Source organism: Acanthopagrus latus, chromosome 7 (assembly GCF_904848185.1).
Source record: "Acanthopagrus latus isolate v.2019 chromosome 7, fAcaLat1.1, whole genome shotgun sequence".
In the NCBI taxonomy this organism is placed as follows: Eukaryota; Metazoa; Chordata; class Actinopteri; order Spariformes; family Sparidae; genus Acanthopagrus; species Acanthopagrus latus.
Window position 1 is genome coordinate 16356662 of NC_051045.1, and position 25987 is coordinate 16382648.

General features: G+C 40.6%; 2 protein-coding genes and 2 long non-coding RNA genes across 6 annotated transcripts; 2 read left to right on the plus strand and 2 right to left on the minus strand.

Annotated features, from left to right (window-relative positions):
* The first annotated feature begins 44 nt into the window (after positions 1-44).
* Positions 45-12210, plus strand: elapor1 (endosome-lysosome associated apoptosis and autophagy regulator 1). The gene is made up of 22 exons (XM_037104668.1): positions 45-444; positions 2121-2241; positions 2392-2572; positions 3109-3256; positions 3358-3438; positions 3522-3627; positions 3720-3869; positions 4104-4192; positions 4390-4567; positions 5537-5665; positions 5967-6057; positions 6150-6255; positions 6371-6508; positions 7064-7327; positions 8019-8195; positions 8276-8426; positions 9478-9571; positions 9775-9876; positions 10066-10192; positions 10524-10702; positions 10816-10981; positions 11060-12210. The coding sequence occupies exons 1-22, from the start codon at positions 358-360 to the stop codon at positions 11144-11146; spliced, it is 2952 nt and encodes a 983-aa protein (XP_036960563.1). The 5' UTR covers positions 45-357; the 3' UTR covers positions 11147-12210.
* On the minus strand, positions 7179-13535 carry LOC119023054. The gene is made up of 5 exons (XR_005076152.1): positions 13421-13535; positions 10536-10684; positions 8274-8456; positions 8000-8180; positions 7179-7289 (listed from the first exon to the last, which is right to left on the minus strand). It is a non-coding gene; the product is annotated as an uncharacterized LOC119023054 (long non-coding RNA).
* On the minus strand, positions 11011-12733 carry LOC119023053. The gene is made up of 2 exons (XR_005076151.1): positions 12610-12733; positions 11011-11132 (listed from the first exon to the last, which is right to left on the minus strand). It is a non-coding gene; the product is annotated as an uncharacterized LOC119023053 (long non-coding RNA).
* Positions 12744-25739, plus strand: mapk14a (mitogen-activated protein kinase 14a). 3 transcript variants are annotated; one of them, XM_037104672.1, is made up of 12 exons: positions 12750-13135; positions 15588-15717; positions 15852-15910; positions 19401-19512; positions 20276-20305; positions 20668-20715; positions 20818-20932; positions 21303-21374; positions 22107-22186; positions 23963-24041; positions 24235-24408; positions 24563-25739. In XM_037104672.1, exons 1-12 carry the CDS (start codon positions 13017-13019, stop codon positions 24625-24627), a joined length of 1083 nt encoding a protein of 360 aa, XP_036960567.1. In that variant the 5' UTR covers positions 12750-13016; the 3' UTR covers positions 24628-25739. The 3 variants fall into 3 exon arrangements, with proteins under 3 accessions (XP_036960568.1, XP_036960567.1, XP_036960566.1); XM_037104671.1 differs by lacking the exon at positions 22107-22186 and adding an exon at positions 22595-22674 and having other exon boundaries at positions 12753-13135; XM_037104673.1 differs by lacking the exons at positions 23963-24041; positions 24235-24408; positions 24563-25739 and adding an exon at positions 22294-22585 and having other exon boundaries at positions 12744-13135.
* Positions 25740-25987: the final 248 nt, after the last annotated feature.

Consider the following 25987-nt stretch of genomic DNA (forward strand, 5'->3'; position numbering starts at 1 on the left):
AACCGCTATACCAGTATGTAAAATTGTCAAAATTGACATAACTGTCTTGACATTTTTTAAACTATTTGTTGTTACGTCGTCCCACTAATGTTTGGTTTACCTCAAGTCTTCTTAAACTGTTCTCTTTTAAATAAAAGCGGGAAAAGAAGGGGAAAAGGACTTCTATTGTAAATGTCCAAATACTGGCATCATATTCCTTTAGCAGCAGCAGGCACATCAGCCAATCACCATCCAGTGTTTGCTCACCGCTTGTTCGTTTGAAGCCACGCCCCCAGCCGCCAGTCTGGGCAGCACCTGAGGGTGCAGGTCAGCTCTGCTCCTCCGTCTCCATCACTTCGACACTGACAGGAGGCGACGATGCAGCGAGGCCCAGGTCACCTGAGCCACTTCTTACTGTGGTTGCTTATAGCACAGACCTCTGCGGATTTGCCCATGTGCAAAGAGGTGAGGAGATTCATGTTGCCTTATTGTTTTCCATTTTGCCATTATGAATAAGAACCCATCCCGTGGTAAGCTTACTCACACGTGTCACTTGTTTATGTCATGACAATTTGAATGTGCATTTTTAAGTTTATTCAGGTGAATTGCAGGTGAAAAACTTAATTTAATCCAGCAAAAAGGGAAATGCGTTTCTCGCAAGTTTGAGGCATTAAAAAATAAATAAAATAAAGTTGACCTAAAGCCTCTTAAATGGCATCAGTTAAACATATGTCAGAAAATCCAAATAACCTGTTCAAGTGCTATCTTTAAATGTTTCATGGCTGGAGCATCAACTTCAGCCTGAAAAATAAAGTAAAAATGAAAAAGTGTGTATTTTCAGATGGGAGTTATGAATTGGCACAAACCAAACGGTGCTGTCTTTGGCCCCCTTCACATATTGTGCGTGGGAAAAAGAACATATGTTTGAATTTAGTCCCTTCTGCCTGCCTCAGTGTTGTTCACTCGCTTACTGTACTGCAGCTTCCATATGTTACACCGCTGTGCTCTCCTCGCCCGTCTATATCTGGTTTCAGTTTGCATACGACAGCACCTTTTGATAATACTCAAAACGTTCCATTTTATCAGCATACTCAGGACATTATCAAAGCGTGTGTGGAGTGGAGTTAAGATACCAAAGTTGTGGGGGGAAAGATAAAAACACACACCTGTAGTCTTTTCTTTTGAGTCTATTTGGCTAATACTGTGTGGGATGGTTTGGTTGCATCCATTTTCATCAGATGAGGTTGTTTCCATGCCAGTCTGCTGACCATGAGGCTCAGCGGTCATTATGTCCTGTTGCCGTGGTTTCCTCATGTTTGTTTAAAGGAGGCATTAGGCTTGAGCACATCTCCAGTTTGATGCATTTTTACATCAGAGCCTCCCGCCCAGAAAGCGTTCATCCGATACCCCAACCACAGCTAATGTAGCAGCTCTAATCAAGAAAGGGCAGACTCAGAGGAGCGCTGCCGCTGTGTTTCTGTTAACTATTAATCCCACAAGGTCGCGTGTGGGCATGGATTAGCCTCCCGAGTGTCTTTCCTTGGAATATTACAGCCTGCTGTGCAGTCAGTGTGCTCATGGCCTGTTTCAGAGGGTGTCACATCAACAAGATAATCTTTAGTGTTATGTCACATCTCAGATTACATTAGGGCTGGGTCGGTGTTTGTCAGTCAACCTCTATAAATGTCTCCAAAAAGGCGTCAAAGCACGACAGGCAAATACAGCAAAAGCTTTGCACCTGAGCTCCTGCTGTCTCCAAACGTCCTCCGACAACACTCCAGTGACATGTTTACAAAAGGATCGGACGAATCAGCATTCTTCTCCCCCTTGCTGAGTCAATAAACCCTGAAGGGATTCTGCAGCACATCCTTGATGAGTGAGATTAAAACAACAGTTGAGACGACTTCCTGGGCAAATATTACCTGCAACTTTTATTTGGAAAAGAGGCTGGCCTGGTGTATGAGAGAAATTCCAAAGTAACAAAACCACCTCTTGAACCCATTTTGATAACAGCTCCAGTAGCTTTACGCACGCATGCTGACCTGAATCTTTATGTGTCAATAAAAATGTACTTGACGTGCTTCTGTCAGTGTGCTTATATCAAACTGTGAGAAACTTACACCTGTGTTTTGTCCCTGCAGTCAGATTATCACTTTGAGTACACAGAGTGTGACGCACTCGGGTCACGATGGAGAGTGGCGGTTCCCAACAAGGCCGACATATGCACAGGCCTCCCAGATCCTGTCAAAGGCACTCAGTGCAGTGAGTGTCCTCGCCTTACATTTCACTTTATACACCATGAGTTTTGTTAAAATGTGTAATTGTTTACACGTTTTACCCTCCATCTGTTCCTTGTCATGTTTTTCACATCCCCACGACACCTTGGCTTCTCCCTCTTTCCTCTTCTCACAGCCTTTTCCTGTAGTGAGGGGGAGTACCTCAACATGCAGTCGCAGCAGTGCCAGAAGTGCGCTGCTGGCACCTACTCGCTGGGCACCGGCGTGGCCTTTGACGAGTGGGACAGCCTGCCATCTGGTTTTGTCACCCAAGGGGTGAACACGAACGGCGAGGACGTCGTCACAGACTGCTCCAAGTGAGTGCACCACTGACTTCCTTATTCTTTAAAAGCAGGTTCTTGATAAAGCAAATTAGTGTTACTGATCAGTCAAAGCTCTCACTGTGTCACCAGCAGAGGTGGAAAGTAACAATGTCCATTTACTTTATTACTGTACTTAAGTAGATTTTTCAGGTATCTGTACTTTACTTGAGTATTACATTTTAACACAAACATCTGTACTTTCTACTCCTTACAACAGGTGTGTTACTTCAGTTTTAAGGCAATGTTAGGGAAAATATTAATCTGAGAATGGCGCTCAACAATCGCCTAGCTCAGTACGTTCACAAACAGCTCACACAAATCCTTTAGAATATATTAATACGACATGAGGTTCAGTTGGCTTTGCACAGAAATGTCCTACAGAGGGATACTTTTTACTTTTATACTTTGAGCACCTGCTTCTACCTCTACTTTTACCAGAGTCTATCTGCACCTCTACTTCAGTAAAGACTGTGTGTGCTTTTGCCACCTCTGGTCAACAAACTATTGTTGCTGCTGATGTTTTTCTCCAGCTCCACCTGGACACCGAAGGGTGATCACATCGCCTCAAACACAGATGAGTGCACGGCGACGCTGTCCTACGCTGTGAGCCTGAAGAAACCTGGAACTGTGTCCTTTGAATACTTCTACCCCGACAACAGCATCTACTTTGAGTTCTTTGTAAGTTTTGTTTTTTAAAAGTGGCAGTTGATGTTGCGAAAGGTGGCGGTTTTCTGGGCGGATATTCGGTCATCTCTGGCTTGTTTGTCCACCTCCCGTAGGTTCAGAATGACCAGTGTCAGTCTACAGACTCTCAGAGCCGGTGGATCAAGATCTCTGAGAGCAGCTGGAGCAAACACAGGGTTTGTTTGAGTATAGATTTGTGAAGCATCTGGTTGTCATTTGCTGGAGTTGTGCTTCCTTTCTCATGTTCACATTTGTGCAGGTTGAGCTGAACAGCGGTAATAATGTGCTATACTGGAGAGCCACAACGTATACCCTCGTGGGCAGTGCTGTCAAACCTGTGATGTTAAGAAACATTGCCATCTCAGGTAGATAATGGCGTATGGTTTTAAACATTCACTTAACCCTCAACTCCATTTCCCTGTTAATGATTACAAGGTGACTGGTGGGTTTCTTTCAGGGGTGGCCTACACGTCAGAGTGTTTCCATTGTAAACCCGGCACCCACAGTGCAAAACAGGGATCTGCCCGCTGTACCCCCTGCCCTGCTGATACCTTCTCCAACAAGGGTGCCACTGTTTGCCATCAGTGTGATCGAGATAAATATGCAGGTATGCGTGTTTACATTTCTGATGCCCACAAGGACTAGTCATATAATTAGCTCTTGATCTTACAGCCGTTCCGGATTTGCAAGTCACCACACACACATGCAAAGCCATCTGCATGCAAATACAGCATTTACTGCTTACATACGTGTTCAAAGACTGTGTGAGGTATCCGTGGATCTTAATGTGAACTGTGTGTTTTCCAATGGGCTCGGCTTCTTTTTTTTTTTCTTTTACCAGAGGCTGGTTCAGCGAGCTGCAAACCGAGACCTGTGTGTACAAACAGTGACTACTTCTACACCCACACCCCATGTGACTCTGAGGGAAAGGTAAGGTACAAACAAGAAGTGTGTGAGGGCGGCCGGGTCAGTAGAGGTGAACCCAGGCAGAGATCTCACTGTCCAGCAGCCATCTGGTGTAATGATTAGGTTTCTTTGAATATAAATGGTCTGGGTTGATTGTGTGCCGCAGAACCACTAGTGGCTTCTTCCATGTATTCACGTCTGGCTCGATGTGTGTGTCTCAGACTCAGATCATGTACAAGTGGATCGAGCCTAAGATCTGCAGTGAGACTGTCAAAGGGGCTGTGAAGCTGCCGGCATCAGGGGATAAGCAAACCTGTCCTCCATGTAACCCGGGCTTCTTTGTCACCAGCTCCTCCACCTGTGAACCCTGCGACAAAGGTTTCTACTCAAACGGAACAGGTGCAGAATCAGTACACTCCTCACACTCTCTCTTACACTCGGTACTAGGGATGTACATTTTAAGCAATTTCTTTAGTTGATAGTCAGCTAACTTATCAATCGATGACTGGTTAATCACTATAAAATAAGTTTTCTCATTAGGAAAACTGTTTTAACCAGTGATCTACGTTCGATGCAAAGCAGTAGGCTACAGTGAGAGTTAAAGGAACAGATAAACACAAAGTTACTTGAATGATAAACTAAATACCACAAATGAATGACTTTAACAATGTTTAATAATGACTTTCTTCTGAATTGTGGAGTTCCCGTCAAATTACTTGTATTTAATTAAAAACTTTTTCAAATATCAGTATTTTGTAGTTTACTTTGAATTACTTGATGAGCAAGTATTTGTATTCTGTAACAAGATATTGTATTTGTGGCCGTCTTTGATTGTAGATGAAAACATTTTTAATCGCTTAAGTTCTCACAATTAATGCTCAACATCCCCAGTGCTTAACAAAGATGGTGATTTGATTAAATGATCAGTGTTTAAATGTTAATAAAAGTAGAAATACAACCTTTGCGCCACGCTTGATTGAAATGCCACATCCGCTGTAAAAATCAAGTTGATTAGACTTCCTGACTTCAGATTGATATAGTATGTTAAGTGGGGACTGTAAAAGAATTAAAAATCAAATGGCTCCATTTATATATTTATATAGCATTTTGTCACTCCATTTTCTGAGCCACGCCCGCCACATTTTCTTTAATCTATCCAGACACTAATGACAGAAAACATTCAGCGAAGAATGAATTAAAGGCACTGGAGCACACTAAGAAGTGTTGAAATGTTGGTCTGATTGCACCATCAAAGGTGTGCTCCGGTCCTTTTCTCCAAATAATTAATTAAGGTGACCTTGCAGTGTGTTCACATTCCTGTTTTAATACATGTGTACCCTGACATAATAACATATTATTTACTTGCAGCGTGTTCCGAGTGCCCTGTTGGCTCAGAGCCAGTGGTGGGTTTCGAGTACAAATGGTGGAACACGATGCCGAAGAACATGAGGAGCGCCGTCTTCCACCGAGAGTTCAGCAACTCCCAACAGATCACTGGTGAGGCACAGAGGTTCACCAGAATAGCACAGCTGAACTCACAGAAAGCAGTCATCTAGAAGATAAAAGGAAGAAAAAGAGCTAGAGAATAAATTATGTTTCTCTCATGAAATAAGTCTGGTATTTGGCAGTAAGGTTCACTTTGAGTTAAGATTCTTTAGTCAAACTGCTGTTTCCAAGGTCAAATATTTATTCTTTTGGAGTGATTTACGTCCACCTGAATTGTTGTGAGCGTCTGCACTGCCAGAGAGAAAGCGTGGAAGTGTGTTAATATATATATTTTTTTTATCGGTGATGACAGCATGGGAGGTGGCTGGCGAGTATGTCTACACGACCCCCGGGGATCAGGACACAGACTACCTGATGCTCACCCTCAGTGTTCCTGGATACAGGTGAAGACAAACATGTCTCTTAAAGGATATCACACTAAAAGCATATATATGTATAGACTATCTCCCAGTTCTGAACAAACTTGTTTCCACAGGCTGCCTCAGTCTATGACCGCTGACAGCGAGAGGAGTGAACTGTCTCGCATCACCTTCGTCTTTGAGACCGTCTGTTCAGCCGACTGCAAATTTTTCTTCCTGGCGGTGAGAGGAAATGTTCAATGTTTATTCTCACGTACTTCTCCAGGATGTAAGCATATAAAGAAGTACAGCTTGACGTCAGTATGAACACATATGGAGTGAGTGTATTTGTCTGCAGGGTTATAATCAGTGGAATAATGATGTTGTGGAGCAGTGGAGAGGCACCAGCAGGAAACAGTCGTACTCCTACCTGGTCCAGAGTAACAGCACCACCAGCTTCACCTGGACATTTCAACGAACAGAGGATTTCAACATGGTGAGACACAATCATTCGCCCTGAATATCACTCTTGATCTCTGACCCTCCCACAGCTTCACTCCCTCAGCCTTAAAAATCAATTTTGAAAGAATAGATGGGCAAAAAGTGAATTTAACTTGTCTTCATCATATGTGTAAGTCTGTGCACTTTGTGTCTGTAATTATTCATGTGCTCTCCCTTTGTTAACACTTAATTATTTCTGCTTTTAAAGTTTACAAAAACAACATGCAAAAGGAAATATTAGCCATTATAAAGGAGTTTATGTTAATGTCAAGAGGGAAAGAAAATAAGGTACCAATTTAGTTACAGATGATATAAATGAATTTACATGTAATGGCTGTAAATTATTTAGATAGTGACTAAAATTTGCTACGTAATGTTTGCTTTTGCTGATTTGCTAAATGTTTCTAAATGAGTTTTTCCTGTTATTGCGCTGAGCTCCAGAGGGCAGTCTGGAGCTTTGTGACCATTTTAGAAAAGCCTCTGCAGCACAGACCACCACACTGCCTGCGAAACAACTGCTGATCGATACCTCGTGTTTCTCTTCCATCAGGAGAGGAGATACAGTGCTGATGTTGCAAAGATCTACTCCATCCACATCACCAACGTGCTCGGAGGCGTGGCCTCACAGTGTCGCCGCTGCGCCCTGAGCTCCACCAAGGCTGGCTCCGCCTGTGTTCCCTGCCCAGCGGGACACTACATGGTCAACAGGACAGGAGTGTGTAGGAGCTGCCCGCCAAACACCTTCGTCAGGGCCGATCAGCCTGTGGGAAAGGTGGCTTGTGTTCAGTGCGGACCAAACACAGAGACAAACAAGGTAAGACGAAATCCTTTCCACTGAAAAAGTCTTAATACTGACTAAATGTATCAGATCATAAATCTATGCAGCTCACAGAGGTCATGTCTTCACTGTTCTTACTAAGAATTTTGGGGGCTTTTACAACCTGAGAGAGAGTTAACTTTCCACAAATACTCAGTAATTATAAACTGTATTTTGAGACTCTTTCTCTCTATACTTACTTAAAAACCCAAATTAAAAATGATAATAATAAAAAAAAAATTACATCGTAATCACTGATGGATGCATTTAAGAAAATATATTATTGGACATAAAAAATGTGGAAAAACAAAACTTTTTAGTGGCTTGTCCAAAAATAAGGTGGAGCTGCATCGGAAAATTAGGACTCATGAACTCAGCATTTCTAAAAACCTTGTAAAACTTGTATCTTGAAGTAACGCTGCGATCCTACCCTCCTACCCAAGAGCACATAATGACTGGGAAGTAAACCATAACTTAAGAAATGAAATGCGCAGGAAGTGACCAATATCGAGTGCCCCCCCCCAATGTGAAACAATCAACATGAAGACAAACATATAAAGCAGTACAAACAAATGTACGACACAGCTGATGTGTAACCAGTTGTTATATTTGGGTTTCACACAGCTGGCACCTGAGATTACTGATGTGTCATGTCTAATCTAAATGTACCTATCTCTCCATCCTCCAGGCCCACACAGCTTGCCTGAGTGACTGTGTGTTGGACGTGCAGACAGCAGGGGGAGCGCCGCTGCACTATGACTTCTCTCCTCTGGCCAACGTCTCCGGCTTCCACAGCAGCCCCCGCTTCACCAGCAAAGGCCTGAGATACTTCCACAGCTTTAATCTGGGTCTGTGTGGGAAAGAGGTGAGAAGCTGACATCCTGGCGAGGTTTGTGAAGAAATTAGTTTGACGCGTGTTAAAAACCTGCTGCGTCTGTCTTACAGGGCAGAGTGCTGGCCACCTGTGTGGACAATGTAACAGAGAGTGGGAGAGAGGTCAGAGGTTACATCTGTCAGTCCACCGTGGTCCCCTCGGACATCAGGAGCCAGAGCGTGGTGTCCTCCCAACCTTTCCTCATTGGTGACTCACTCATCGGTACGGAATAGCGGCTGCAGCTGTCTGGTGCTTTAAATCAGAGGATATCATTTATGAGACATCAAGCACCACATTATAATTAAGGTCAACATTCACTGGTGCTGTGTGACACATCCTCTGTGTTTTATGTAAACCCACACACGTTGGTGGTGTTTTGCATCTGGATGTGCCACTTTCTTATTTCTCAGTGTCAGCGCTCCAAACAAGCACCAGATTTGTCACATTCACTCCTTGGATTGGATCATCCTGACTTCCTCACCTCGACTGCCTCTGGGCTGTATGTAACATTTAGTGTGGGCCGTCAATGGATGCGTTTTAAACGACTCTTCTGTTTTTTCATGACCACTAGTACTTGTGTTGCTATTTGCTGTGGTTAATAATAGCTATAGTTAGCTATAGCTATTTTTTGGTGTAATTGTCTGCTGGGACGTAGGGTCATATCTAGACTGTGACAGTGAATTTAATTCACTTATGTACTTCAAATAGGATCGATGCATTTTTTAAAGTGGTTCCTAACACTCCATGAGCCATCCTAAGCTGAATCTGAGGGGTTGTTTGATTATTACTACAGGGGTCTGCCAAATCTGCCAGAATTGTTTTTGAATACTTTATTGCAACAGTTATATACCTCAGTGTCCACAGTACATTTTTTATGTAATGAGATTAATGATTAACAAGATAACTACGACACCAACTCAGGAAAACAAACAAATAAAATAAGAAAGAGAAAAAATGGGAAAAGAGAAGAATATGTTCGGGCAGGGTGCCAACTAAACCTAAGCACAGCCTCCTAGAGCTGCTAGCATGACTGCTAACTCTGATTACAGTCTCATTACTGTCTAATTTCATTTCATATATTGTATTTACATCTGCAGGCTTGAAATGATTTGAACAAGAGTTTAAAAAAGACAAATCCCTCTTTGACTAGACACACCACATCTTACTGATATCTGCAACCTGTGACAAATGTTGTAAATAGACATTCCTTCATTGTTGGCAAAGAGGTTAAAACCCCTGGTTTATCTTGTGTGCATGTATTCTTATTCTGAAGGTGTGACCACTGACACAACCCTGAATGGCATCTCCTCTCCAAACTGGCTGTTTCCAGCTGCGTCCGGTCTTCAGGATGTCATATTCTATTATAAGTAAGTAAGATCACACGTTCTTATTTATTTTCTTTCATTCATTCATTCATTGCAGTGCTTTCAATTCTGTGTTTTTATGGCAGATATTTGATGATGACCATTTGTTTGATTAGGAAATATCATTTACAATCAAAGACAGCCTTAGAATATGTCACATGGTGGAAGTTTAGGCCTTATTGTCGTCATGTTTATGATGTCCTCAGGTCAAGTGAGACGACTCAGGCTTGCAAACAGGGCAGGTCAGCCGCCATCAGACTAAGATGCAATCCCACAGTGACCACTAAAGATCTCATCATGCTGCCGAGGTATCTGACCGAACCAGGCCTTACAAGAGTTGTCCAGACAACATGTGGTTTGACATATATACTGTACAACAACAGCACTAATATGTCACATACTGAGCTCTGTGAGTCAAAAGATAAATGGACTCCTCTGAGATCACTTTTGTCTCGTAATGGTTGTAAACATCTCTCTTATCTTGTTTTCTTCCACAGTAACTGTTCAGAGGGGACGTGTGATGGTTGTACTTTCCACTTCCTGTGGGAGAGCCAGCATGCGTGCCCACTCTGCACCAAACACCACTACAGAGAGATTGTCAGCGCTTGCATCCAGGGAATACAGGTAGTGCTGCACAGACAACCCAACAAATCCATCACAGGCCCATCACAGAGTCTTTTTGTGTTGAGAGAAAAAAACATCAGGCTTGACAGCAGGGAAAACCAGTTTTAAATAATAAACAAGACAGTGTGAAAATCCTAATTTATTCCATAATTTAGCCCCAAAAAGGATGTTTTGCGAGTCTAGGTTGAATCCATCTTACCATCTAACTCTCCACCTCAAGTGGGTGTATTTTCCAAAATGTCGAAACTATTCCTCTATGGAAAATACTAAAAACATTCAAGAAGGTAACTGACGTGTGACCAAATCTATCTATTTGTGTGTTGTGTCTCAGAGGACCACTTACGTGTGGCAGCAGCCGTTGCAGTGTTACGGAGGAGAGTCATTACCAGCACAAAAAGTCAGCGCTTGTGTGACTCTTGATTTCTGGCTCAAGTTTGGTGTTTCCACGGGAACAGTCGCTGCTGTGCTGCTCATCACTATCAGCTGCTATTTCTGGAAGAAGACGCGCAAGTGAGGCCACTGTGCTTTGCTCTTCAAATAAGATTAAAAATAAAACCTAAAGTTAATCTAAGGAAGAAATTGTGACACACATTAACAAGATCTTGTCATTCCCTGCCTTGCAGGTTGCAGTATAAGTACTCCAAGCTGATGATGAACTCGGGGGGTAAAGAGTGTGAGCTGCCCACTGCAGACAGCTGTGCAATAATGGAGGGAGAGGACGCAGAGGACGACATCATGTACCTCAGCAAGAGGTCCGTCTTCAGCAAAATGAGGTCATACTCAAGAGAGGTCAGTAATAACTCCATTCACACACATAGTGAACTGTGCATGAGGCAACTTTTAATGATTTGTGTTGAATGTTTTCAGAGGTCATCAGATGGATTTGATTCAGTTCCACTTAAGTCTTCATCTTCACGCCAGCACAGAGAGGAGGACGACTCTGACGATGATTAGATGAGAGGATGGTCAGATATCTTGCCCAAATCACAGAGGACATGTTGAATTTTACATGTTTGGTTTGACGTCAGTGCAGCTCCGACAGAGTCAAAGAAAACAGAGATGGGCAGTTTTATTTATTACAAAAGATTTCTTTGAGATTTGTAATAATGTAAAGAGTGATCATTTCGTGACATTTACTGTATTTTTCATGTTGGGTTGCCAAACCAATGTTGCAGTACAAAGTCTCCATATTGGGGAAACTCTGTGTTTTTAAAACCTTATGATGAATTTCAAAGTTATATGAGAGCCAAAGTGTGACTTATGTTAAAATTGTTGTAGATGTGTGAGGAAGAGTACATTTTACATAACTGTGAGTGTATATTTCATTTAATTTTTTTCACATATTTTTTCTCTTCTCATGTTTTATTTTATATTAGGCTATCCGTTTTCTTTATTATATTTACTCCCCAGATCAGGCTAATAATGTTATTTGCAGTAATGTAATTTCTGTTTGCTATAGCCTTTGGTAATGTTTTCTGTTTATGAGATAAACTTGTTTTTTGTGAGGTAAAGACATTTTCTACAATTAAAAACAACAAATGTGCATTTGTAGTAATTAAGAATGACTTCCGTGCCTTCAGGTCCTTTTGGTGAGATCATAGTAGAACATGAAAATAATTATATCACTTCATATATTATATAATATTTTAAGACTTGTATGATACTACTTTATATGTTTCTGTGTGTTTTTTAATGTGATTTTGGTAAAAAAAAAAAAAAATGGCTCAAAAGTATTTTTGTGGTTGTTGATTTAATTAAAAGAACTACAGAGGGAATTTTTACTTACTCAAAAAAAGATTATGCAAATGTAATCAATGTTTTGGATATTACCAAATATTGGTATAATAACAAACACATTCTGAATATACATGTTTTAATATCTACATGGTCAAACCAAAACACATGATATCAGTACATGAAAATGTATATTTCTGCATATAATGCACTTGAAGTACATATATTATCTGCTATTTTAAACTTCTACTTCACTACTATTTGGAATAAAATATTGAATTGAATATTTATTCATTTTACACTCATCTGACAGGCAAGATTAGTTATAAAAGTAAAACATGTGATCATCCTATAAATGTATTGTGTTGTTATGTTGTTATATTACTAAGAACCAACCAACAACCAACGGTATCTGCTTTAAAAAAAAATATATATATATAAAAATATATATAAAATGAATACCAATCCTAAATACCAAAATGCTGTTGATGTAATGATAAAACACTGACAGACGCATCAGGAATATTTTTTCTTGCGATACTTTAAGAGCACTTTGCTGATAGTAATTCGGTGCGTTAAAATGTTCGAACGTCAACTTTATTCCTAATTAAATCTCACATTTTTCTTAGATCAGTTTCACATTTTTCTCTGGTACCTGTACTCAAGTAACGTATCAGAATTACCATTCCTGCACTGATGATGTTGACGAGGATGATCCTTTTCTTATTTTTTCTCGTAGCACCTAAAAGCAGCACGGTGGTCGCGTTGCTGTCCTGTTCATTTTCTCGCGAGACTTTGCAGTATGTCGCAAGCGGGGTGAAATCTCGGGAGCTGTCTGAAAGCAAGCGGAGAGGGGAACAAACAGCGTGAAGATATTAAAACGTGCATGTAGCAGAGGCGATAGTGCAGCATTTCACAAGAAAGAAGACTCCTTCACCGTCGATCATTTAGAGTTATCTAACGACTACAAATATCTCATTTAGCCTCTGTTTCCATAACTTGGAGGAAAGTTTAAGGCAGGCTGCACGACTCCGAGCACCCACCTCAGAGCAGAAAGTCAAGTCGGTGGTCGGCAGTTGGTTCTGCAGGAATGTCGCAGAAAGAGAGACCCAAGTTCTATCGACAGGACGTCAACAAGACGATATGGGAAGTCCCGGAACGGTACCAGAACCTGTCTCCGGTTGGCTCCGGCGCCTACGGATCCGTGAGGTAACGGAATCACTTTTCTTTATGTTAGTTTGTGAACGTGCGCGCAGCCTGGTCACCTAACTTAACCTCCATTCATTTAGACGAGGCCTTCGCTGCAGATGCTAAAGTTAGGTTAGCTCGTCCCGATTGTTGGCTAGCAAGGTGGAGCCACGATGTGCCTTTCACCAAGAAAACCTGTTGCCTTGTTATCGATCTCGTGTTATCACCTGTAAAACGTGTAGTTAATGTCTATAACTTCATGTAATTTGTTCAGACGAGCCACACTGCAGGAAACTGCCCACTTACAGCAACGTTGAACTGTTGAGAAATCTTTTATCTGATCACTGGTCACGTTAAGTTACGACTGACGTTACTGAACCGATTAATAAACCTCTGTTTCTGATTGCTTGCATAGTGCAGCTGCCGACCCTCTCTCCGGAGTTTTACGTTAGTGTCATTTGCATGGAATAAGTGATTTGATTTACTCGGTCGGTGGAAAGTCCCACCAACAGGTGCTGTAATCCGACTAAATGAGGATGAGACTATAGGATTGGGTGATGCAAATGTGCTGTGAAATATTACTAAAACAATTCCTCGTGTTGATGATTTGACAATATTTAATACTGTAAAATTAGGAGAAGGGGTCGACCGATTATTGGAAATCAAAGAGACTGAAAACTAATATTTGGGGCTGGTATTTACTTGCATTGAAAAGGAAAACGCATTGTCCAAGGCCGATAGTTGATCTAATTAGTCACTTTGATAAGATGGCCAAGAGGATGGATGCTTTTAATAGTTTGATAAATTTGGATTTATTCAGTTTTTTATGACTCCCCTATTAGCATGGGAGAAACGTCTAGTTGCAGCCCCTTCCGTTTGAGGACAACGTGATAAATATTACTTAATACTTAAAAAATGACAGATTGATTAATAAATGTAAATAATTGTTAGTTGCAGCCGTAGTACAGATGGTTGTAATACATACTAACTGTAGTGGATCAAGAAGATCAGAGCATGAATGGTCATACAAATCCCAAAGGATAAGAAGTCTTATCACAGTATCTTTTCATCATATCTTCCAGCCCTACTCATCTTTGAGGCTCTCGTCTCCACCACGGTTATTTTAAGTAAACAAATCTGCAACACAGATATTTTTGTATTTACAGTGGAGAAGTGATTGGGCCTCTTGACCTTACTGGAAAGGTGGATTTTCCTCACTTGTGCTTCATAAGCTTTCACCCTTTGCATCAGGCGGGTGATTAAATAGGTTGTGCTGATACTATCTAGGACACAACATCGTCAGCGGGACACTTGATTTAGTGGGCAGATGTTTGTTTTGCAAATGGAAGCGGACAGCTGTGCTGTTGCTGGGCAATAGGATAATCTGTTGCTGGTCAGATTACTGTCAGCTCACCAGTGCACTGATTGGTTTTTTTTGTTTGTTTGTTTTATTTTCCAAACTGCACCTTGGCTTATATTTGCAGTGTTTACATGATGGACTCTGCCCTAAGTTTATTATAAATCTCTGTCCAGTTTATCTATATAGGAAGTGCACAGCTATAACTGCTGTTCCAGCTATGCTACAACCCTACAGTATATCCATGTTAAATTATCATACTAGAAAAGTGTAGGATACCACTAAAGTAGTTCAGGTGTGTGTGTTTTTTTTAAATTAAAATATGATTGCTGACATGTTTTTGCAAGAGGCCTGAGTAAGCCCACTTTTCTGCTTTGATAACTCAATCATATTGTTGAGGTTATTCTGACAGATTTACTGTCCTCTTTTCTGCACATTCAGATTGAGTTGAGTTTGAGTATTGAGTGAAATTACCACACCTATCGTCTTTCTTTCCTTAAGATATACATTTTTTATTAGCTTGACACATTTGTATTAAGGCCCTGACAAAAAAAAAAAAAAAAAGGACAGTAATTGGTTGGTATTGGATGGAAAACATTTGATATTTCAGCTGCGACAACTTGGCTCGTGCATCCCTGATCACACTGGTCTCTGAGACCCTGCAGTGTCCCAGGTGGCAGTCCACTGGCTGGTATTATGGATAGATGAGCTGAGCAGGATGAAGTGATTGGTTTCAGAGACAGTCCGCCTTTAAAGAGTAGGACAGACTGCAGGCTGCAGGGCTGCTCCCAATCTGCTGAGAGATGACATTTTCTGCTGATGTCGCCCTTTTCCTCAGCCTTGAGCAGCTCCCCCTGCACCTAATTTGGTTTTGAGAGCAAACTCGGCCCATTCTTAACCGAAATAATATAGAAATATTTTCTCATCTGCCTTGAAATGACAAGCTTGTTGTTCATTTAAGATTCATTCCTCATTCAAAGTGTTCACTAGATTTTCAGCACCGTTATTCTTTAATTCAGGACATGTTTACAAAGAAATATGAAAGTAGGGTTGTGATGAAAAGTGTTATTAATGATGAGATTTAAGCTTACATGCCTGTTCACTTTTTTTCAACAGTTCTGCATATGATATGAAGACTGGTTTGAAGGTAGCTGTGAAGAAGCTCTCTCGGCCATTTCAGTCCATTATCCATGCCAAGAGGACATACAGAGAGCTGCGGTTGCTTAAGCACATGAAGCATGAAAATGTGAGTCAATCTGTCTCTCTTCCCTTTTTTCTGTCTGGTGGTCAACAACTAAGCTGTTTGTGTTTTCTGTAGTTTATTTAAAGCTTTATTTTGCTTTGTTTTGTTAACAGACAGTGGTTTTCATATTTTTGCAGGTTATTGGCCTCCTAGATGTCTTCACCCCTGCCACTTCTCTGAAGGAATTTAATGACGTGTGAGTTAAATATGTTTTAATTACGTCCACCCCACGTTTCCTTCTGCCCTTTGGCTCGGGAGTAACCTCAGCAGCACTCTTACATGATTTAAAAACGATGTTCAACAAACTGCAGTTTCACAGCAGCAGACACTCCTAACTGTGGCTGGGAAACACCTGGAGACGAGCCAGCTGACTAAACTCACTGGAACATTTCTTAGAGCGTCCACTCTCTTAGTTATTCACTCTGTGGCTGCTACACAAGTTATTTCACCACCAGCTTCCTTCCCTTTGCTTCCTGCTTTTTGGTTTTGTGAAACTTTTCTGCTTTGCTGGCGAACAGGTAGTTATTGTTTGTGGATGTTGAAAGTTGTTAGAAATGGGAAGTTGACCTCTAGACAGCCACCTAATCATCAGACTTGCTTTTTTCCTTTACACACTTGATTGAGTTGAATCCAAATCATATTGTGTTGGATTTCAAGTGGACGCCAGACATAAGTGTCTCAATTCACTTTTTATGTCATTCTTAACACACCGCAGTATGGAAATGTATTCCTCAACATTTGACTCATCCTAACTATGTTGGAGCAGTTGGGGAGGGGGCAGTGCAGCACCCAGAGACCTACTTCATGTCTCAGTCAGCAGCATTGGCAGCGTTATTTCCAATACCTAACATGCATTTCATTTTGTATGGGAGGAAACCCACGCAAATACTGTGAGAATATGTCAGTATCCCAGACATGGGTAGATTTGAGGCAAGGGGATAGCGTTCCTTGGAATTTAATTTATTTATTTAACAATTTGGAAACTGCATGCATGTTATGCAGAGAGTGATGCATTTTTGAGCTTAGTCATGAACTACAGATGAAGTGATGTGGTTTCAAAGGATTTCAAAACATTTCCCAAGTAGTTTGTTATATGCAAATCAATTGTATTCTCTTGTACCAGGTTCTTTGTGTGGCATAAATACTACAGAGTTAATTAGGCCATCTGTGAGTGTGTTCAGAAATGTGCTTGCAATGCAGGGTTTCCAGACCTGTTGACATATCATTTTCTGTGGTAGTGGAGTCCAGACAGACTGCACTACCTAAGGAAACAGGCACAACGGATCAGATCACATCCAGTCGTCGACTTGAATCACGTCCCTGTCTCTGCTCTGCTCAGTTGCGCCTTTTTTAATTTTTTGAAAGTAGAAATTTGTATCTGAGGGTCATGAATTGCACATTTACTTTGAGGAGAAGTATCTGTTGTCCGAACCAGAGCAGTGAACTTTTTATTCTGCGCACATGTCAATTGTTGGCTGTGGTGGTGTATGTTTCAGGGGAGGTCGTCCACTTTTGCTACAAAACACTGCAGGAAACCCTTCATTCATGTCTCAAGCTTCCCTGTCGATTATAATGGATTGTATTTCAGGTGCATTCATGACTTTATTGAGAGATTTTTGACAGTTAGATCACCCATGTTGCGTTTTGATGCAAAATGTGAAAAAGGCCTCAGACACTAACAGCTGAGGCTGATGCCGAGAAATGAAGTCATGCTGAGGTTTGCATTTTTTCTTAGTCATATCCCAGAGTAGCTTCTCTATCATGCCGTGTGTCGACATGATCTTTTCATGTTTGACATTAAAAATGGGCTGTGGTGTGAGATGTGAATAGATTTGTCCTTTTATAAAGGGTAACACTGATTTTACACTTGGAAATCACAGCTGCACTGTCAGTAGTTGCATTGCATCGTAAACGATGTAGACACCCTTTTTTGAAAGGGATGTCCAATGTGTGCAAAATTAAACTATGTCACTGATTCTGCTGTTTTTTATTTGTTTTGTTTTTTTTTTTTAAACTTGCCATTCATTATGAGTCTGACAATTTTACAGGAGTCTAATGCACAGTTGTTGGAGTACTTTTTCAATCTGCAGCATTTTTGCTGCATTGCGCACCTAATTTTGAACCCTGTGTCGTCTTCTTATTAGAGGTACCATAAAACGGCTAACGGCGTGCTATTTGTTTTGGCGTATTTGCGTGCTTCCTGTACAAGCAGACATCTAGTGATTTCTTGCAGATACTGATGTGCATTTACTGTGGCCAGTAGCACTGCATGTGTGCAACAGGGTTGTTGAGAAAACATTTTCCAATAAATTTAGACCTCTGAAATACCATTATGAATACTTACAACACAACTCTTCGTCACTGTTGGGTCTAATACTGGCAAGAAGGTCAGATATAGAGCAAGGCATGTGTGATTTTGAAAAAAGCACTTCTCATTCGTTGCTGTCTTCATGGAAACTTTATAATAGTTGGTCCATGCTTGTTGCTTGTTGTGTTTTGGATACAAAGAAATATGAGTTATGAGGTCATCCATCTTGCTCCTGCTCCTACTATTGTTGTGCATTGTGCAAGTCCCTTAGAGAATGATGCATCCTGGACCACAGTGGTTTTGCTAGTAACGTGAGATGCAGGCTGGTTCACTTGATAGCACTGAGGTTTCAAGAAACCTGAGCAAAACCATTTTAAGAGCCCGAGTACCATTCTCCAAGATTAGCATAATATCACAGACAACAGGGGGCAAAACAAGTTCACATAATGTTCCTGAGAGACAGGAAAAATAGAAAGAAAAACATGGAGATAAAAAAAATGTGTGTGGTGTGGGAACAGACACATGCTGTTGCTTTAACACTATATGGAAGAATAAATGCTGAATCGCAGGTTGTCCAAAGGAAATATGGCTCTCTTTATCTGCACATCTGCTGTTCTGACTGCAGCATGATATCCACAAAAAATCTGAGATATGCAGGTGCTGTGAGTGTGGTTCCCCTCTGCTCTAAAAATATAGCCTGAGTCACAGCGCTCTGGTAAGGCTCCTCGCTGATCCAGACGTGCTCCTGTTTCTATAGGAGAGAGGAAAACAGAGGTCACTATTTTTATCCCTTTTTTTTCCAAGGCGGGTGAACTTTGGCAAGTGTCTGTGTCCCTGTGTGCTGCTGAGAACAAGTTCAAGTGTAACAGGGTGCTATTTTAAGGCCTCGCTCTCGGTGCTGTGTGTGAATAGAAGAGCATTCATGAAATGGGTGTTTGTTGAGCAGCAGACAGACGAAGCAGCACATGGCTCTGTGTATTTTGGCTGTAAAACTGCCCCTGTAGCATCCTGTTCTCGCCTTCTTCCATAAGTGCTGTTTGGGCTTTTAAAACAGCTCTGGGATTAGATTTGAATTATCCACTGGTGCAGTCACATTAAGCCCATTTATCTGAGTTTGTTGTTAAATTACTTTCCATTTGTGAGGGGCTTGGCCCTTTAGTGCTTCTGGAGAGCAGTGATAGTCAAAAGCAGTAACAGCTAAACTGGTTTAAGCTCACACAGCCATATGGGAAATTAGTTTCAGATTGCAAACAAGTCTTGGAAAAATTGTCCGAAGTGCAAATAGAATTTCTATCCATCTGGCTGTTAATGAAGAGAAAACATCAACATGCCTTCTGATTTTTGTGTCTGTTTATGATCTTTTTTTTATGATTGGCAGGTATCTGGTGACTCACTTAATGGGAGCAGATCTCAACAACATAGTGAAATGTCAGAAACTCACAGATGACCATGTGCAGTTTCTCATATACCAGATCCTCAGAGGGTTAAAGGTGAGGCCTTTACAGTAATAGTTCAACATTTATTTTAAGCGTTCTTTTTTTTTTCTTGTTCGATGTAAGGCTTGATAACACTCGCCTGTTTGCTCAGCTTAACATAAAGGCTGAAAATGCTTATCACAATTTGCTGGAGGCCAGAGTGGCAGCTCTTCTTTTGTTTAAACAGTCTAAAACCAAAAAAGCTATGCAGCACATATTTATGTTTACGAAGCTGCAACAACACATTTTTTACATTTTAGCCGAAGTGATGAATCTGTTTTCGAAATAGTTGGCGATTAATATTCTTTCAATCGGTTGATCAATTAATTGAGTAATCATTGTAGCCTTGGCTACGGTGGTGATTAGCCAACAGGAAGTCGCTGCGCCCAGACAAGTAATGGTCCCGCACATAACCTCCTGTAAATCTACAACTTTGTTATTTCTAGACTTTAGTTTGTGCAACACTTGCACTGACAAGCTGTAAAATGTTAATGAGTGAGCTTTGACAGTGCTGGTAGGCAGATTTTGTTACTTGCGGCAAGAGCCAGGCTAATGGTTTCCCCCAGTCTGTAGTCTTTATGCTAAATTAAACTAGCCGTCTAGTCCTGCATTGAAAGGACAGATTTGAGTGTGGAATTGAACTTCCCATCTATCATGGCAAGAAAGTGAATCAGCATAATTCCCAGAATATTATTTGACTCTTTGCCTCTGACATTTTGTGTTACATCTTCAAATTGATAGTTATTTAATGCACATTCTCTCCTCAATCTCTCTTCAGTATATCCACTCAGCAGACATCATTCATAGAGTAAGTGCCATGTTTGATTTAATTTTTCCTGACAATGTGACTTTTTCTTTGACCCTGGTTTTAAAAAAAGAAAAAAAAGAAAAAAGAAGTGTGTCAGGGTTTATGACATCTTGCACTTGGCAGAGTTGAGCCCATGCCTTATGCAAACACTGAAGGGAAGTCAAAAACAGGACCTTTTACATGGTGTTGATGATGTGATGTTTTTTATTGAAATGCTAACAAAGAAGTGAGCGATTTTTTTTTTTTTTTTTACACTCATTAGGGAAGGAGTATTTCTTCAGAACAAGATTACTGATGTCAATCCAAAATTATTTTCATTTGCAAAACTGATATTATACTTAATTAACTTTTATGGCTTTCAGGATTTGAAACCTAGTAATCTGGCGGTGAATGAAGACTGTGAGCTGAAGGTCAGTGAACTGTTGCTCTCATTTAAAATGTCATCCACAGTCCACAAAATGTGAATTATTTTGCAAGCAAAGCTTTCTTTTTTGCACTTCAATTGCTCCCAGATTTTGGACTTTGGTTTGGCACGGCACACTGATGATGAGATGACCGGCTACGTGGCCACGCGCTGGTACCGTGCACCAGAGATCATGCTGAACTGGATGCATTACAACATGACAGGTAGATTTCTTTTTTAAGCTTGTTTGATCTCCCAAAGCTTGCAACTCAGAAAGTGAACCTGTAACTGTATGAACAAGGTGCTCTAGCAGTAATCTAACAGCACCACCAATTACATTTATAAAACTACAATGACAAAAAAAAGCTATTACAAAAGTAAATGAATTGAATCCAATGAATTACCTAATTCCAATTAAGGAATTTGTTTGAGAATGGTGATTTTTATTTTGATGGAAATTATGTTAGAATATGATGACAGACAAGTTTTTAAGCTTTGTATCTTAAAAAAATGATACTTGGTACAGCCCTAACACTTCCACATCATGGTAGAAGAGTTGTTTTTAACATTTGTGTCCTGCTTTCTGTGTTACAGTGGATATTTGGTCAGTGGGGTGTATAATGGCAGAACTCCTCACTGGAAGAACCCTGTTTCCTGGTACTGACCGTATCCTTTTTAAGTTGAGACTACACAGTAACTACACAGCTCACATAGCTGCCAAGACTCCAACAATCATTTTGCCAATTAAAACAGGTTAAACACGCATTGACATTGTTGGGGAAAATACTGACTGATGTTTTTTGCCAGCACAGTAGCAGAAACTAAACTGCAATATTTCCTCTATGTTTTCTGTCATGAATATATCTGCTTTTCTCTGCAACACAATGCTGCCTGAGGCCTCCTTTCTATTAAAAATGTAATACAGGTAGTACCATGCTTCCCTCTGTCTTGACACATACCCTTTGCTTTAATGTTTCCACTGGCGTGCTTCAACTCTTCCAACAACGTCAGTATGCATCGTTGGCTCGGGTCCACTTTTCTGCCTGCACCACTGCCAGTCTTTGTATAGGCCTATCAATCTGGAGTGTCTGTGCTCATGATTTTGTTTTCTTTCTGTTCCCCTGAAACTGTTTTCAGACTATGGCTGAGCTAAAAAAAATCAACCACAAGGCTGCCTCCCTTTTTGTCAGCTTACATTTCAAATACCTCATCCTCTCTTCTTTGTGCAGACGTTTTCTTTTGTCTCATCTCCTGTGTGAAAACTAAAGTAAATAGAGTGATATTTAATATCACTGAATGGTTTTAAGTAAGTTTCACACGGAGAATGAAGACTAACCGGTCGGATTACAAGTTCTCCCCTGTCCAGCATCTGGTCTTCCTTTACCGTCTTCCTGGTAGACATTGATCAGTTGAAGCTAATCATGCTGCTCGTCGGAACACCAGGGCCCGAGCTCTTGATGAAAATATCTTCAGAGTCTGTGAGTTCACAACGTTACCCAAGGTTTTTCTCTAACAAGTTCTCCGCTACAGACGTGTCACTCTGCTGTGCAATAACCTAACTGACAGCATGTTTTCCACCCTTCAGCTTTGTGGTATTGAGACTTGCTTTTCTTCCTCTTTAACTGGGTGAATTCGATCTGCCACGATGTGATTATGACTCAGGTGATTGAGCTCTGACTTTCACTGATTGACTGTAAAGCAAAGTGTTGTGATGTGTCTTTCGTCTTAATCTACCAATCCCTCCTTTTTGCTTCAAAGCTTGAAGTTTGCTTTTCAACATAACATTGCAGTGCACCTTGAGTCGAGCTGCACAATGTTAGATTGAGAAGCAGCTTCTTAACCAACTCTGCTCTGTCGCTATACTCCCCTTGACACAAGCTTCATAGACATAAACCAGCTTCAGCAGATAATGCGTCTCACAGGAACGCCCCCGGCATCTCTAATAAGCAGGATGCCCAGCCACGAGGTGAGCAGGACCCACGACAGCTTTCTTTAGACTGGGGCGGGAGGACAGTCGGACCTGCTTTCACTCTCCTTGTTTTTTTTTTTGTTTTTGTTTTTTTGGGGGTGGGGCTTCTAAAACATTGCCGCTCTTGGCTTAGTATTCCCCCAAATTGTCGACAGTTTTTAATACTAACATCCATATGTAGAACAAAAATATCAGTAATATTACATTGACATCGTAATGAAGGTGTTAATGGTTTATATAATGAGAAACACTTGGTTGACCCAAAATTCTTGTTGGTTGTAAAGAGCAGCACGGCCTCTACAGGCCACTAACAGCGATTTAAGATTTACAGTTAAATCATAGTTCTTGTGTGTGTCTGACATGCTTGCTGCATGTGATTGTCACAGTGTTTACAAAAGCATTGCTGTGCTTGTATGAATATGTCTCCTCAGAGTCAGCTAGGCTATTCTGCATTACAGTAGTTACTAACAGCATTTTCTGTGGTTTTCTTTGTTTGTTGCACATTTCTTGAAACTTGCTTCTCTCAATATATTATTTGTGTATTTTCATTTAATTTTTCATTTCAGTTGAAAGAATAATTGTCAGTCTGCACTTTGAAGAGTCCTATTTCAGACAGGAGATAAGGACAGCAGGGCATTTTGTTCTTACAGGGTCTTTTGGGCTTGTTATTTTCAATTAATACATTTCAAGGAATATTAAAATCATACTTGAAGCTATTAGACTTTAACTGTTTAAACAAGATTGTCTTAAAAACACCATCATGATTTTATACTGCACTCCCTGATTTGGATCCCCAGTGCTGTCCATTGTATGTTTGCTGTAAGCTATAAACGGCTATCAACAGCTGCTATGTATTGTTTTGACATCTCACTTCACCCAGACCCAAAAGCTTACCTGAAATGTCAGTGTCTTAAAAAAAAAGTTTCCTCTTCACTTTATTTTCTGCCATGCTTGGTCGGTAAAAAGAAGTAGGAGGACCTTGTGTACTGTAAACTGCATGGATCAGTTTTGTCATACATGAGGAACCTTTTGTGTGTGGAAGGACAAAACATAGGTTGGAGTATTGCTATACCTTCAGGATTATGTGATCTATACAGTCATATCCACATTTAGAAATGTCATAAGTGAGCAGTAATGATTGACGCAGGTGGCTGTATTGAACAGAATTGGTGGCGTGAAAACGCTCCTGAAATGAGCATTATGAAACAGGCAGTACTGAATGTTGCTGTTAGTGGGAGCTGACATTTGATTTACTGTATTTTTTATTTATTTTTTTTTTACCCAGGCCAGGAACTACATCAGCTCCTTGCCACAAATGCCCAAGAGGAACTTTACTGACGTGTTCATCGGTGCCAACCCACAAGGTAAAATAAAAGACAGTTTTAAAGCATCACCTATAACGTGATATGGTTGATTCCCTTAGAAATTCCCCTTGATAGTGCGATTTTTCTTTGTAATATTGGCCATCTGTACATGACAGGACACCTGGATTTTAAATGGATCATAAACAGTTTGAGATTTACACTGGCATGTTTTGTTTTGTTTTCTTTTTTGAAGCTGTGGATCTCCTGGAGAAAATGTTGGTTCTGGACACAGACAAACGGATAACAGCAGCCGAGGCTCTGGCTCACTCCTACTTCTCTCAGTACCACGACCCAGACGACGAGCCCGAGGCCGAGCCCTATGACCAGAGCTTTGAGAGCCGCGAGCTGGAAATCGAAGAGTGGAAACGTACGACAAAGTTCTACACCAAAATTCTTGTACTCGTACAAATGTAGAAGGCTAATTATATGCCTGCTATTTCTAGATATAAAAAAAAATCAGGTATTTTATTCCATACTGATGTAGAAACCCTGATATTTACTTGAATGTTTTCTCATTGCAGGATTAACCTACGAGGAGGTGTGTAGTTTTGAGGCACCAATCTTTGATGAGGATGACATGGAGTAATGAGACGTGCAACCCCAGCCCCCGACAATTTGAAACGACCTGCAACATGTGCATTAGTGTTAAAGGAACTCTCAGTCACACTTATATCAGAGTGCCTACCATCGTCCATGATTAGTTCTTGTTAGGAGGTCACTGCCAGCACAGGGGAAAGGGAGGGTTTGACCAATTATCATTATTCTTATTTATGAACCACTAATGTTGACGGTCCGTTTGCTGGGAATGTCACCTCTTGCCAATGGCTGAAAAAATTTTATATTCTTCAGATCTTTTTTTAAAATTTAGACTTGGATGACTCACCACTGTGACACTGAGATGCTGAAACGCCTGGACCTATAGCTGTGCTATTTTGTGTTTTTAAAATGTTCTATTTAGTAACTTATGAATATGCTTTCGTTGTCTATTAATTGAGTAAAGATTATGCTAGTCTACCACTCACCCTGCCAAGCTGTCACATATAGCACTGGGTCACATTCAGTAATTGCCATGATTGTTCCTACAGTATATTTAAAAAGAGCTGAACTTTGAAGGGATTCATATCTGTGATGTTAGAGTTTATGTTTTAGGTATTTGACAATTTGAGAATGTGCCTGTTCTGTGTAGTCACCTTTTAGTGCTCACAAACTGTATTTCTCACCTGTTAATGTGTATTTTGATAGTTTAGATGCTCTGTGAGACTCTTATACATATTGTGGCCACACAGAAAAGTCTGAGCCTCTGCTGTTGAAGGAGAGTATTCAACACGGCACCGAAATGGGAAAAAGATATTAATGCATCCACGCTCTGCTCAAAAATATGTAAATATCTGTGCCATATTTTTTAAATCTGACGTGTTGTCATTATGTTCTGAAGCAATCACTTTTAGTATGTACACCAGTTAGAGTTTGTGTGTGAGAGTGTGCTGTTGGTTTACAGGAATTTTAAGTGTCATGCTAAAACCTCTAATAGAAATACTGCTTAAAAGTGTACAAGAGGGATTTCAGATGTATTTATACTTTGTGGAGGTGATATTTATAAACAACAATCAATAGATCCCTTAAACTATTTTCAGTCCTGCAGAGTAACTACTATCTTCAGTCCTTTGTTTAACAAAATAAAGACTTATTTTTAAGAGACCTGCGCGTTTCAATTTTCTTTACAGCTTGTTTTAATGGTCTGTTTTCCAGGGGGAAAAAAATAACAGTGCAGTGCCCCTCTTCTGTAATTACACTTGAGAATTAATGAATGACTTGATGTGGATGAATTATGACCTATATATTCGTTACGTGTGTTCTTGAGCAAAACAGAAAAGCTATAAAATATAATTTGATATATATGAATAAAAGGGAATAGAAAAATCAATGTTACTTTTAACTGTGTGTTT